This window comes from Rhinichthys klamathensis, unplaced genomic scaffold (assembly GCF_029890125.1).
Source record: "Rhinichthys klamathensis goyatoka isolate OS25496 unplaced genomic scaffold, OSU_Roscu_1.1 h1tg000120l_1, whole genome shotgun sequence".
Taxonomy (NCBI): Eukaryota; Metazoa; Chordata; class Actinopteri; order Cypriniformes; family Leuciscidae; genus Rhinichthys; species Rhinichthys klamathensis.
In genome coordinates, this window is record NW_026606657.1 from 651,387 (window position 1) to 664,800 (window position 13,414).

Genomic DNA, 13,414 nt, shown 5'->3' on the forward strand with positions numbered 1-13,414 from the left:
TTTCCTTTGGCGCTCCAGAGGAAGATGCCATGTCTATTGCAGCATCACAAGGTGGGTCTGAGTCTGCTGGAAGTGAAGACTCATCACAGCTGCCGCCTTCGGGTGTGACTACAGTTGTGCCAGAGTCAGATCCAGAGATGACGGCCATGCTGTCTCGAGCCGCCGCGAGCATCGGGTTAGAGTGGAACCCTCCGCCCTGCCCCGAGCGCTCGCGGCTGGATGATTGGTATTTGGGTCAGGCTGCGGATCCCCGTCCCCGTCAGGCCCCGATACCTTTCTTCCCGGACGTGCATGATGAAATCTCGAAGTCCTGGAAGACTCCCATGTCTTCCCGCGACCGCTCGATGATTTCATCCGCCTTTCCTCCCCTCGATGAGGCCGCTGCCCGTGGGTACACTGGGCTTCCCCCGGTCGAACGCTCTGTTGCGATGCAACTGTGTCCTCAGAGCGCTTCGTCTCGTGGTGAGCCAAAGCACCCATCCAAAGCCTGTAGGTACTCGTCTACGTTAGTGGCGAAGTCCTACAGAGCTGCGGGACAGGCAGCCACCTCTTTGCATGCCATGGCCATTCTGCAGGTCTACCAGGCCCAGATGCTCAGGGACATGCACGAGGGTAGGACAGACCCAGGGCTCTTCAATGAGCTGCGCGCCGCCACCGACCTTGCTCTCCGAGCGACGAAGGTGACCGCACGCTCCCTGGGTTTGGTGATGTCCACAGCCGTGGTCCAGGAGAGACATCTATGGCTCAATCTTGCCGATATGAAGGATGCCGAGCGGTCCCGGCTGCTCGACACCCCCATATCGCAAGATGGCCTTTTCGGCGGTGCAGTCGAGGACTTTGCCCAACAGTTCTCGACTGCGCAGAAACAGACTGAGGCTATCAAGCATATTCTGCCCCGACGGCCCGCTGCTGCCTCCACCCAGCCGACCGGGCAGAGTACTCAGTCTGTTCGCCGCCGAGGGCGCCCTCCTGCGACTCCCACCCCTCCCGCCCGGCCCAAGCAGCAGCCTCCACCCGGGCCCGGTCGCGGAGGAAGTCGCAAGAAGGCGCCCCAGCCCTCTCCAGCCCCGCCCCCCGCTAAACGCCGGGCCAAGCGGCGCTCCTGAGACGGGCTGCTCAGGGATGACGTGTTTTTCTCAGGAGGTGGTTGCAGGACCACTCCTTCCCCCGGTGGAGGGCCGGGGGAGAATCTTTTGTTCTCCACTCCCCGCTGCTCACCCACGGGTGGGCAGTACCCTAATGTGGTTAAAGAAAGAAATAACACGTTCATCCCTGAGCACACAGAGTTCTTGGACGACACGGTGCGCCGCCCCCGGGCCGTGCACCCCTCGTCCTCCTCTGTCCCAGAGTCGGATGACAGTGCGTGCCGTCCCCGGACCGCACCACTCTCATCCCCCTCTGTCGCCAGACCCCTGGCAGAGCAGACCCCCGTGGAACGTTCGTCCTTCCCTGGTCTCCTCTGTCAGGGCGCGGTTCATGACTGCACCCCCACATCGGGCCGCTATGCCGTCCACGTCTGGGTCAGTCATACCGCCTCGCTGCCCCACCGACGGGAAGTCTGTGGTTCGCATGACCCCGCTGGTTCAGTCCTTGGGAGCCTGGCTAGAGCTTCCCAACCTGTCCCGCTGGGTCGCACGAACGATCAGGCTCGGCTACGCGATTCAGTTCGCGCGGTCTCCTCCCCGCTTCAGGGGAGTCCGCTCCACTTTGGTCGGTGGCAATGCCCCTATCATGAGAGCGGAGGTTGCTACCCTGCTGGCGAAGGGTGCGATCGAGACTGTCCCTCCAGCCGAAATGAAGACCGGCTTCTACAGCCCGTATTTCATTGTCCCGAAGAAAACCGGTGGGTTACGGCCAATCCTGGACCTGCGCGTTCTGAACCGCTCCCTTCACAGGCTGCCGTTCAAGATGCTCACCGCCAAACGCGTTTTCGAATGTGTGCGGCACCAGGATTGGTTTGCAGCGATCGACCTGAAGGACGCCTACTTTCATGTCTCCATTCTCCCTCGACACAGACCGTTCCTTCGGTTTGCTTTCGAGGGTCAGGCATATCAGTACGCAGTTCTCCCATTCGGGCTAGCCCTGTCCCCTCGCGTCTTTACGAAGGTCGTCGAGGCAGCCCTTGTTCCCCTCCGGGAACACGGGGTTCGCATTCTGAACTATCTCGACGACTGGCTGATTCTAGCTCACTCTCGAGATCAGCTTTGCGAACACAGGGATTTGGTACTCCGCCATGTAGCCCGTTTGGGCCTTCGGGTCAACTGGGAGAAGAGCAAACTTTGCCCCGCGCAGAGGATCTCTTTTCTCGGTATGGAGATCGACTCGGTCGCCATGTCCGCGCAGCTTACGAGCGAGCGCGCGCAGTCACTGCTGACTTGCCTGAGACAGTTCGAGGGCAAGAGTGCGGTTCCACTGAAACTTTTTCAGAGGCTCCTGGGGCATATGGCATCTGCAGCCGCGGCAACGCCGCTCGGATTGCTTCATATGAGACCGCTTCAGCTTTGGCTTCGCGACCGAGTCCCGAGGTGGGCATGGCAACACGGCACGCTCCGAGTACCAGTTACTCCGACCTGCCGTCAGACCTTCACCCCGTGGGGGAACCTCAGTTTTCTACGGGCAGGAGTGCCTCTGGAACGAGCTTCCCGGCATGTTGTTGTAACGACAGATGCCTCCACCACGGGCTGGGGTGCCATGTGCAATGGACGTGCTGCCGCGGGCTCCTGGACAGGACCCCACCGCTTATGGCACATCAATTGCCTCGAGTTGCTGGCTGTACAGCTCGCCCTGCGCCGCTTCCGAGCCGTGCTCTCGGGCCAGCATGTACTAGTCCGATCAGACAATACCGCGACCGTAGCGTACATCAACCGTCAAGGTGGTCTGCGCTCCCGCCGTATGTCGCAACTCGCCCGCCACCTCCTCTTATGGAGTCAGAAGCATCTGAGGTCGCTTCGAGCCATTTTCATCCCTGGAGCCCTGAACTGTGCAGCCGACGAGCTGTCACGGCTTCAGCCCCTCCCCGGAGATTGGCGACTCCATCCCCAGACGGTTCAGCTGATTTGGGACCAGTTCGGGGACGCACAGATAGATCTGTTTGCCTCTCACGACTCGACCCATTGCGCCCAGTATTATTCCCTGACCGAGGGCACGCTCGGCACGGATGCTCTGGCGCACAGCTGGCCGCGGGGCCGCAAATATGCGTTTCCCCCAGTGAGCCTTCTTGCGCAACTCCTGCGCAAGGTCAGGGAGGACGAGGAGCAGGTCACTCTGGTCGCGCCGTACTGGCCCACCCGGACCTGGTTCTCCGAACTTGTACTCCTCGCGACAGCACCTCCTTGGCCCATACCTCTGAGGAAGGACCTACTTTCTCAGGGACGGGGCACCCTATGGCACCCTCGTCCCGATCTTTGGAACCTCCACGTGTGGCTCCTGGACGGGACGAGGCAGGTTTGAGTACCCTGCCACCAGCGGTGGCGGCTACCATCACTTCCGCTAGAGCGTCGTCCACGAGACACCTCTATGCGTTGAAGTGGAACCTCTTCGTCAACTGGTGCTCTTCTCACCGAGAAGACCCCCGGAGATGTTCGATCAACGTCGTGCTTTCCTTCCTTCAAGAGGGGTTGGAGCGAAGGCTGTCTCCCTCCACCCTCAAGGTCTATGTCGCCGCTATTGCCGCACAGCATGATCTTATAGAAGGTAAGTCGGTGGGGAAGCATGACCTGATCGTCAGGTTCCTGAGAGGAGCGAGGAGACTGAATCCTCCTCGCCCTCCTCTCGTACCCTCTTGGGACCTCGCAGTGGTCCTAACTGCCCTGCGTAGTGCTCCCTTTGAGCCTTTGCAGTCAGTCGAGCTAAACTTCCTATCTATGAAGACAGCGCTTCTGACTGCATTGGCCTCCGTTAAGAGGGTGGGGGACCTGCACGCATTCTCCGTTGACGAAGCGTGCCTAGAATTCGGGCCGGGCTATTCTCACGTGATCCTGAGACCCCGGCTTGGATATGTGCCCAAGGTTCCTACCACTCCCTTCCGGGACCAGGTGGTGAACCTACAAGCGCTGCCCCCGGAGGAGGCAGACCCAGCCTTGGCACTGCTCTGTCCAGTACGTGCTCTTCGCATCTATGTAGACAGAACGCAGTGTTTCAGGACCTCAGACCAGCTCTTTGTCTGTTATGGTGGGAAGCTGAAGGGAAAGGCTCTCTCCAAGCAAAGGTTGTCTCACTGGATAGTGGACGCCATTGCTTTGGCATACCAGCAGCAAGGTCGACCGTGCCCCCTTGGTGTGACTGCCCACTCCACCCGGAGTGTGGCATCCTCTTGGGCTCTAGCGCATGGCGCCTCGCTAACAGACATCTGCAGAGCTGCAGGCTGGGCGACACCTAACACATTCGCCAGATTCTACAATCTCCGAGTGGAGCCAGTGTCCTCTCATGTACTCGCTTCAACCAGCTAGTACCGGACCCGCTCAGGTGTCTTCGCTTGCTCGCCACTCCACTCCACGGACTGGATACGTGCGATATTCTCCTCAGGTGAGCTTCTCCGAAAGCCCTGAGTTCCTCCAGCACTCCTGACGTCGGCGCCAGTGTCTCTTGCCTGCGCGTCGGCTAGGTGCCTCCCGTGTGCATGGTACCTCCCGGAGCTACCCCCACATGTGTATTCCCACTGTAAGCCTCTCTGAGCATGTGTCTTTCCCTTGGCAAGCCACCTTGCCACCCCTGGGGTTGAAATATTCCACCTGCGGCTGGACACCCCAGTGATTCCCCATATGCATCCCTCGGGTCATATGTGTATTCTTAAGTCCCCCCCTCTGGGTTGGCAGTAATTGCATACTTCCCTAAGATCTGGGATATGCTCCCCAGTGTACCTTGGTATTCCTGTGTTAAATAGGAGTCCTTCGTCCGTGCTAGTCTCACGACAGGGATCTCAGATTTACGCAGGGCACTGGAAGACAGCTGAGAAATGGCGTGATTAGACTGGTATCCCCATTCGTCGTCATCCGACGGAACTCGGAGTGACAACGAAAGGGAACGTCTCGGTTACGGATGTAACCCTCGTTCCCTGAGTAGGGAACGGAGACGTTCCGTCTTCCTGCCACTTCCGCTGTACCGCGGGGATCGCCTGAACTCAGGTTGGCTCCTCAGCGAAGAAACATGCCGGTTTGCTGCCAGCGTTCTCCTTATATACTCACGAGGTGAGGCGGAGTTACGCTATGCAAATTCCGCAGACCCATGGCATTTCTTTGCCATTGGCTCGTTTTGAAGTATTTGAAGTTGATTGGCTTCTAAGCGAAACCCCCCCCCCATTCGTCGTCATCCGACGGAACGTCTCCGTTCCCTACTCAGGGAACGAGGGTTACATCCGTAACCGAGACGTTTTATGCTGTTATTGTAGGTATTTAGCCTTTTTTAAACATTGCCATTTAACAGTAATTTACTGCATGCTAATTCAATAAAGATTCAACAAAAATAGCCAATTATGATTAAAAGAATTGCTACCTTTGCGATGCATTGAAATGCTGTTCATTTTCAATTATGAATATTCATTCACATGTTTAATATTTATATTAAATCACTGATTTCATTTGGAAATATGCCAGATTACCAAATTCAATGAGTTGCAAATGTTTCATGTTGGCTTTAAATTTATAGAAATGTGTTTTATATATAATATTTATACTACATTTAAAAAAAAAAAAAGAAAGAAAACACGTTCTCAAAAGTCATGTTATGTTTGTGTGTGTGTATAAGATCTCTTTACCCCCTAAAGTTCTCCGAGCGAGTTCATCTCTGCTCGTTTGAGCTTTTGGGCGGACAGAGTCACGTGTTTAAAAACAGGCCCTCGCCCACACAGGTGCTGTTGTTACGTGTCCGAGAGCGTGTGTGTTTCTGTGTTCTGTGTGTGTGTCAGTGCACCGCTGTAGGCGTGGGCCCCTGTTTTTGAGCAGGTGTGCTGTGTTGTTAACAGGGCTACCAGTGGTTGAAGGACAAGATCTTGAGCGAGGAGGGCCGACGCCAGCAGGCGAAGCTGAAAGAGCTGCAGGCAATCGCTGAGCGGCTGGGCTGCACGCTGCCACAGCTAGCCATCGGTACGCCTAACCCAAAGACACACTGCCGCTCTCTCTCTTTCTGTCTGTCTGTCCGTCCGTCCTGTACCTCGCTCATCCTCTCCCCCTCTCATCCTCCCCTTCCTCAGACCACCGGAGCGGACGTGGATGAGTTCAGGAGCAAATGCGATTCGTTTGTGGCTTTTAGGGAACTGTTAGTGGAAGATTGTTACTCGTAGCATTGAATTCTTGCTTAAATGTAGTGATACATAATAGTTTAAAATTGATTTGGCATAGTGTTTTATGATGTTCTGTAGTGTGGTATCTGAGATGGAAAGTGTTGTGTAATGCTTTAAAGAGAGATTGGAGTGTAACGTCTCAAAGAAATGTCTGCTGTGAGATCTAGAATGAAGGCTTTTATAAGGGCTGCGACGGTTTGATTTAAGCACATCCTCTTAAAGTACAGTAATCTAATCTTGAGAGCTTGTGATCACAGTCTGCTGCACATCGTAATAGTCCAGTTAAAGGCAAAACTATCAAATTCAACCAAAATGTGTGAGCCGTTAATAGGGGTGGGCGGTAGGACCGAAGTCTTATTTCAGAGCAATTTTACATCACTGTAACAGTGTATAACACAATATATTATTTCTTTTTGGTGGAAATTCAACAAAAAACATAATTTATATACAGTATTAAATGATATCTTATATAATTATGTGGTAACACATATTTTAGGACAATCCAGTCAATTTAGTGAATTTAGAAAGTAGGTACTTCATCTCATCTACTTATTTTATTTAAAATTTAATATACATCTACCAAAATCATTTTATTTAAATAATAATAATTTATTTTTTTATTATTTCTTGTTGTATTATTTTATTAAATTTTTTTGTAGTAATTGTTATCTAAATAATTATAACAAATATTCCAAAAAAAGTTTTTTTTTTTTTTTTATAATAATGTTATCAAATAGTCCCAAAAAAAGTCTGTCCCAAACAAAAGTGCAAAAACTGCTCCACATTATTAAAACCGTAAACAAAACTGAAAAACGAATGTTTTTCACATTACTTATGTTTCCACCAATATATCTTACACATTTCTATCGTCATACCTCTATACCACCGTCACACCGCCCACCCTGGTCTGATACCCTTCATTACTCGGATCCATAAAGTTTCAGGAAAACCCTCATCTTTCCAACCTTTCCGAGTGGTAAATTGGCACTGTATGTGACAGCACACGCTCCGTGATTCATCGACTGCGGGACGCAGGGGAATAAAAATCTTGACAGGACCTCAATCCCCAAAGCAGCGGCCGATAGAATCATGTCCCCTTCCCTCACCTGGCCTTTAATGCAGTCGTACATTACATTTCGCACCTCATTACTGGGTTGCCAGCCCCTCCCAAACACTGCAGATCCCACTTCCCCCGCACAAGCGCGTCCAATCGATTCACAGCCGGTACACAGCCACTGCTGCTCATTTAGCTCATTTAAAAATAGTGCTGCGGGTCAGATCTGCTGTGAGGGTTAATGAACTGCACAGGGATGTAAATGGGCAGATGATTTTGAGGGATGACATCATCCAGTGTGTTATTGACAGTGTTGAGGAGGCTGGTTTTACACAGTAGATTATGAGTAGCTTGTAAAAGTAGCTAAACTACAGTGAAGCTTTCCCTTTTGTTAAAGTTGTTCCATTAAGTTTGTAACAAAAGTAAATAACAATATTAAACATCTTTGCACTTTAGATATTTGAAGTGTGTGTATATATATATAGTACAAATATCTATAGTGAAATAATTAATGCTATGGAGTAAAAAAAATATTGTTACAGTGAAGTGCAAGTGAAAATTATTCACAGGGACAATTATGTTATAAATTGATGAATCTGCCTTTGAGTTAATTGAAACTGACCATCTGAACGAATCGATTTAATGAAATGAATCATATTTCCCATAGCTACTTTGGAGAGAGGACATTCTAGGAGAGTGTTTGGCTTTTGCCTCAGCTCACTTATGTACAGTGCATTGTGACAGAAAATTGTGTTTTGTCAGGTTACAACATACTAGAAAAGCTACGTTATTTTAAAAACATGAAGAAAAAAAGTTAGTTGATCCCCAACAACACTAGTTTTTGCAATTTCTCTTCCCAGAAATCTTTTGTTACAGTGTCGGCGTGATTGTATACCATTTGCATTTGTGTGTGTGTGTTCAGAGAAAGCAATCTGCTAGGGCTAAAGTGCTAAAATCCATTAAAATCCACTGTAGTCTGATTTATGAAGAACATCAGAGCTGACACAGTGTAGCCTTGAAAAATAAGAACACACTTCCAAATGGCTGTCGTTTTACAAACACAACCACCCGCACACACACCAGTACAGTAAACACACTGCAGTGCCAACACACGGAATGCCAGTGCAACAGATGGCACACACACACACACACAAACTCCCAGGAGGGATTGAAATCCCCACAGAGTTTCCTTCCTGTCTGTGTGTGGCGGTGGTGTTGCATGGACCGTGTTTAGGGAACGGCAGCGGTCAGCATGGCTCCTCTTCACCTCCTCTGCGCTCCTGCAGATATCACTCCTCTTCCTGCAAAAAAAAAGATCACGCAGCTCTGATTTTGAGCGCTCGGTGTGTCCTGGTGCTGGGAGCCATGGTAACAGAGTGGTCTGGCAAATGCTGTGTGTTTTTTGAGATGCTTCAATGTGTGTAGGAGTGGGAGAACTAGCTGCTTTAATTTTGGAAATGGCTTAATTTGTGTATATTTAGATTCATGTTTTGTTTTAAACATAACATTTATCTCTTCGTGATGGCTAGGTTTTGCTTTAAAGGTGGGGTGTGCATATATTGTGAATGATATTATTTATGCTATATGTTCAACATATTTGCTGCCTGTCTCCAGCGTGGTGCCTGAGAAATGAAGGCGTAAGCTCTGTGCTCCTCGGAGCCTCCAACACGGACCAGCTCATGGAGAATATAGGAGCAATACAGGTGAGAATGCAAATGAGTGTGTGGCAAGTGTCAATCAAATGCTAAGCTCCGCCTCAAACCCATTATTGACCAATCTTAGTTTACTGCAACTTGCAGCCATTTGGACTTTTCATATTTCCAGGGTTCCCAGAAGCAAAAGTCATTATAGTTGGGCATTCCTGCAGCACTCTATTATTATACATATTTAGTTATTTTCGACTGTAAGTGAATGCAATCGTTCACTTTTACCTGTCGATTGTATTTAAACTTGTGAGTTAAAAATGTATTCATAAAACAAGCCTCATAAAACATTGGAAAAGCACTTATAGTGACACAAGGTACCTATATTTTGATAATTCTTGCACAAACGTTTTAGTTAATGGCTATCAAATGAGGTTTTTCTCTTTTCAGTTGGCTATGAGAGGCATTTGCATCCATTCTGAATCAAACTGCCATTTTTAACCATGTTTCTGTGCAATTTAGCAATATAACAGCATGCTTTCCAATGTCATAAGAATAATCCGTTCGATTTTAATCACTTTATGAGCCCATTTTACAGCATATCATGCTGTTCACAGGAATCTCCGGTTCATTCCTATGGGACGTTCTGTAAAACTCATCTGAGCGAGCGGCTGTAATCTGGGTGGGCGGAGCTTAGCAAAGGCTGAGTTGCTGGTTGTGAAATGTTATTTCTGTAAACTCAAATAATCAGGGTTTTCACATTCATGGAAAACCTAAAGATATCGAATATAAATATTTTGCACATGACATTTCAAGGCATTGGTTAGTGATTGCGAATGTAAAATGTTTAATCAGCTCGAAATTGGTCTTTTTAAATGCTGTCATGCAAATTCATTGGTCAAAATGTCTGGGAACCCTGATTAGAAATCCATTAAAAGTTTAAGTATTCACCTTTATATAGTAAAGTATTAGTGCTTTCAAATTGATTAATTGCGATTAATCGCATCTAACATAAAAATGTATGTTTGTTTATATAATATATGTGTGTGTGTGTGTGTGTGTATTTTATTTATATGTATGTGTGTGTGTGTGGGTGTGTATGTATATATGTATTTATATACACTTCCCCGTAGTGGCAAAGGGTTAATAATGTTTTGACCTCACTCTTTATATATACATGGAAACCAGACTCAGTTTGCAGCTCTTTTTGCAGGTTCTTCCAAAGCTATCCTCCTCCATCGTGCACGAGGTGGACAGTATCCTGGGAAACAAACCCTACAGTAAAAAGGACTACCGCTCCTAGTGTGGAACCAGACGGGACCGGATGCTCCGCACTCACCTTTGCCTGATCCTCCGTTAGCTTCAGCTTTTACTGAATGAGTACCGGCCGCATGAGACGGGCAAGCACCCACAAACCCTGGAGAGCAAGACTTTTAGAACACAAAGGGCAAGAAACACGTGAAAAATACACAAAACAAACACATTCACTGATAGAGGGGTTGAAATGCAGCATAGAGAGCGATGCATTGAAGATATGTGCTTACGGATTTATCCGTGTTACTCTACAGTCAAGGTACTTTAAAATGAGATCACTAGGGTAATTAAGAACAAAATGAAAAATATGCTTAAAACGTTTAAAAAAATAAATAACAACATGCTTGCTTGGTTGCTGGAAATATACCATTTTTGTTTGTTTTTTAATATTGAATGCATAATAACAAAAATGGAGCTCAAGCTGAAATAGGTAATCAGTTGCACATGATCCATAGCCACTCATGTGATCCATTCACCTCGTTCACATCATCGAGGTGTCTCGGCCCAGAACTCTTCACTGTGTCGTCTGCGTTACGTATGCACACGCCCCCTCCGCAGGCAAACCAATAAGCACTTTAAGGGAACATCAGAGGGAGTGGCTTTGTGAGAACTGATTTAAGCGCAGCTCCTCTCTAGTGTGGAATGGGGCAAAAATCAGTGGCTTTTGCTTATTCTGCACAGGGCATTGCATCGTCTCGGTGTCCGCTCTTCTCTGTTTAGCCTCAAAAGGCGGCCCTAGCTTCTCATGTGTCATTTCTTTGCTAACAGTTCTGCAAGAGACCTTCTGATGTCAAATCACTCCATCAGATGTTGTGCTTTTGGAGGGCAGCGGTCTGTTTGGTTGTTGAAGAACGCTGGAAACTGACGGCGATGAGCCTCGGAGGTCTTCCTTCCACAGTAACCTGCTCCTAGCACACACCTTTAGTGTACTGATGTTACAGTTACTCTCACTGATGTATTAGATTTTAAGTGTAGATTGAATGATCTGAGGTATTAATGGGATAAGCATGCTTCAAAAATATTTAATGCGAGTACTAGTTTTCAGTCTGAAGAGTGAATGTTAGGAAACATGTCGAGAATATATTTTGGTCATATTTCCCCTCCGAATCAAAATCAAAATGAGATTATATAAACCATTACAAAAAAGCTTTCTTTGTGACATTATTTACATGACAATTAAGCACATTTCCTTCCCAAATGAGCAAATATATATATATATACAGAAAGTATGTTTAAGTTTAATTGTAAGTAGATATGGTAGTGTTTATTGTACCGATTTTAATGTAAAAATAGCATAACAATATACAATTTGAGAAGGAAACGTGCTTAATTGTCATCTAAATAATGTCACAAAAATATAATGCAAATATAATTGATTTTATGGTGAAATATCTGGAAATTTATTCATAACGTTCACCCTGTAAGGCAAATTTTGTGATGATTAAAACGAGTAGAAACATGGGGTGGTGGAGGCCTAATGGTTATAAAAAATAGACTGTTAACACAAAAGTTGGAGGGTCAATCCTAAATAAAGTTAAAACACAGTTCTGCTTTACCACCCCTGTGATTGGACATCTATAATTAGCACCCAAAAATATATAATTAAAAAGCAGTTTCATAATATTCCCTGCAGTTTAGCTGGGGCTCACAGCTACGGTCACCTGTGGCCTTCACCAGCACAGTGATATGGCAGGTGTTTTTAGCCAATAGAAAAGCGGACTGTTTAAATGGCATTATCTCGCCTGCCCAATAGGAGCAAAGACCTGTTTGTGTCAGCAGCTCAGGGACTGCAGTAGAATGTCTATGTTCGCGTGTGTGTGTGTGTGTGTGTGTGCTACATCGTCTAACATCGTTAAGAAGCAGAAGTTGCTGTTTTTTCATCTCATTTCTGGACATTGGGCATTTCTTGTATGTACTGGTGATGATACATGTGGCTGAAGCCAAAGATTTATCCCACATCCCGTCAGTAACGTGACTCCCGTGTCCTCTTTCGGACGGAGAGACGATCGGTCATTTAGCAGCATGTATCTGGTTTTTAAACTGCGCATCTTTCTTCACTTTGTATTCACTCTTAGCAGCGCTCTATAAATATAAGTACATATATACATACTTGGTGCAAGTATACATAGTGCACCCAGTATGAATAAGCAGTCTTTAGATCTTTTTTAAATGGAGGTTGGTCACCAAACATCGATCAATAAGATATTACTGAATTCGAGCAGTGTTTAATCAAACTGTCCCTGATCAAGCACAAGGGAAATGCATGAGATTCTTTCGGAAAGCATGCTGTATCCCGGATCAATGCTCACTGCTCTTTTAGTGCACATCCTAGCCGGATGCTATTGTCATATCCCATTATCACAGATAATATTGGCAAGACGGAAATTACGTGATCATTTTTTGTGTGCTGTTCTGAAAAGATGAGCTTGCTGTTCTTCATGATAGTGATTAAACTACTTTACAGATCAGAATTAAATTTAAACCACAAAGCTTGGACGCTGTGTGCTTATGGGAATTAAATGTGATAGACAAAAAGCTCCATTCATGACTTAGATCAGCTTTATAAACCGTTGAATGTTGAAGTTGGCGTCCGTCCATCTCATCTGTGCGTTTGTGTCTCTGAAGAATAATGACCCGAGCGCTTGGAGCCACGTACATTTACTGTGTGATGATAACGGTGCAGTTATTCCTAAGATTTGCACTTTATTCATTAGGCACTTATTAATTGGAGTTGATTTACAGTTATAGTGTTAATGTCTTACTTTTACCCGTTTAAAGGAATGTTTCAGTTTCAGAAGTTCAGCTGATGCGTGTCGATTACCACAGATGATCTTTTCAAACAAACAATTTTTTTTTTTACAGTATTGTGCTTAAAATGGACAGACGTGTTAATAGCAGAAATGTGCAGCTGGTCATTTGTTTTGTTCAAAGAATTTGAGTTTGTTCAAGCAGATTGACGTGTGGTTATGTGTTACTGTCATCATTTCTGACGGTAGATATTTTTTTCTGGTTTTCTTGGTGCATATTGTGTGAAATTTACAGGGTTTACTTTTTTTGAATTACAATAATGAGAATTTGGGGAGAAAATGTGGTTAATTTTCATGGGGATAATTTTACACAATTAAG

General features: G+C 46.8%; 1 protein-coding gene across 5 annotated transcripts in view; it reads left to right on the forward strand.

The window, feature by feature from the left end:
* The window catches only part of kcnab2a (potassium voltage-gated channel subfamily A regulatory beta subunit 2a), a 90,276-nt gene extending 79,707 nt beyond the window's left edge, over positions 1-10,569 (forward strand). For 2 of the 5 annotated variants that reach the window (XM_056255328.1, XM_056255329.1), the window contains 3 exons: positions 5,960-6,080; positions 8,946-9,034; positions 10,188-10,532. In XM_056255328.1, the coding sequence (XP_056111303.1) occupies positions 5,960-6,080; positions 8,946-9,034; positions 10,188-10,277 (300 nt within the window). In that variant the 3' untranslated portion in view covers positions 10,278-10,532. Of the gene's footprint in view, positions 1-5,959; positions 6,081-8,945; positions 9,035-10,187 lie in introns of all 5 variants that reach the window. The other 3 variants (XM_056255326.1, XM_056255327.1, XR_008807478.1) reach the window with 2 other exon arrangements.
* The last annotated feature ends 2,845 nt before the right edge of the window (positions 10,570-13,414 follow it).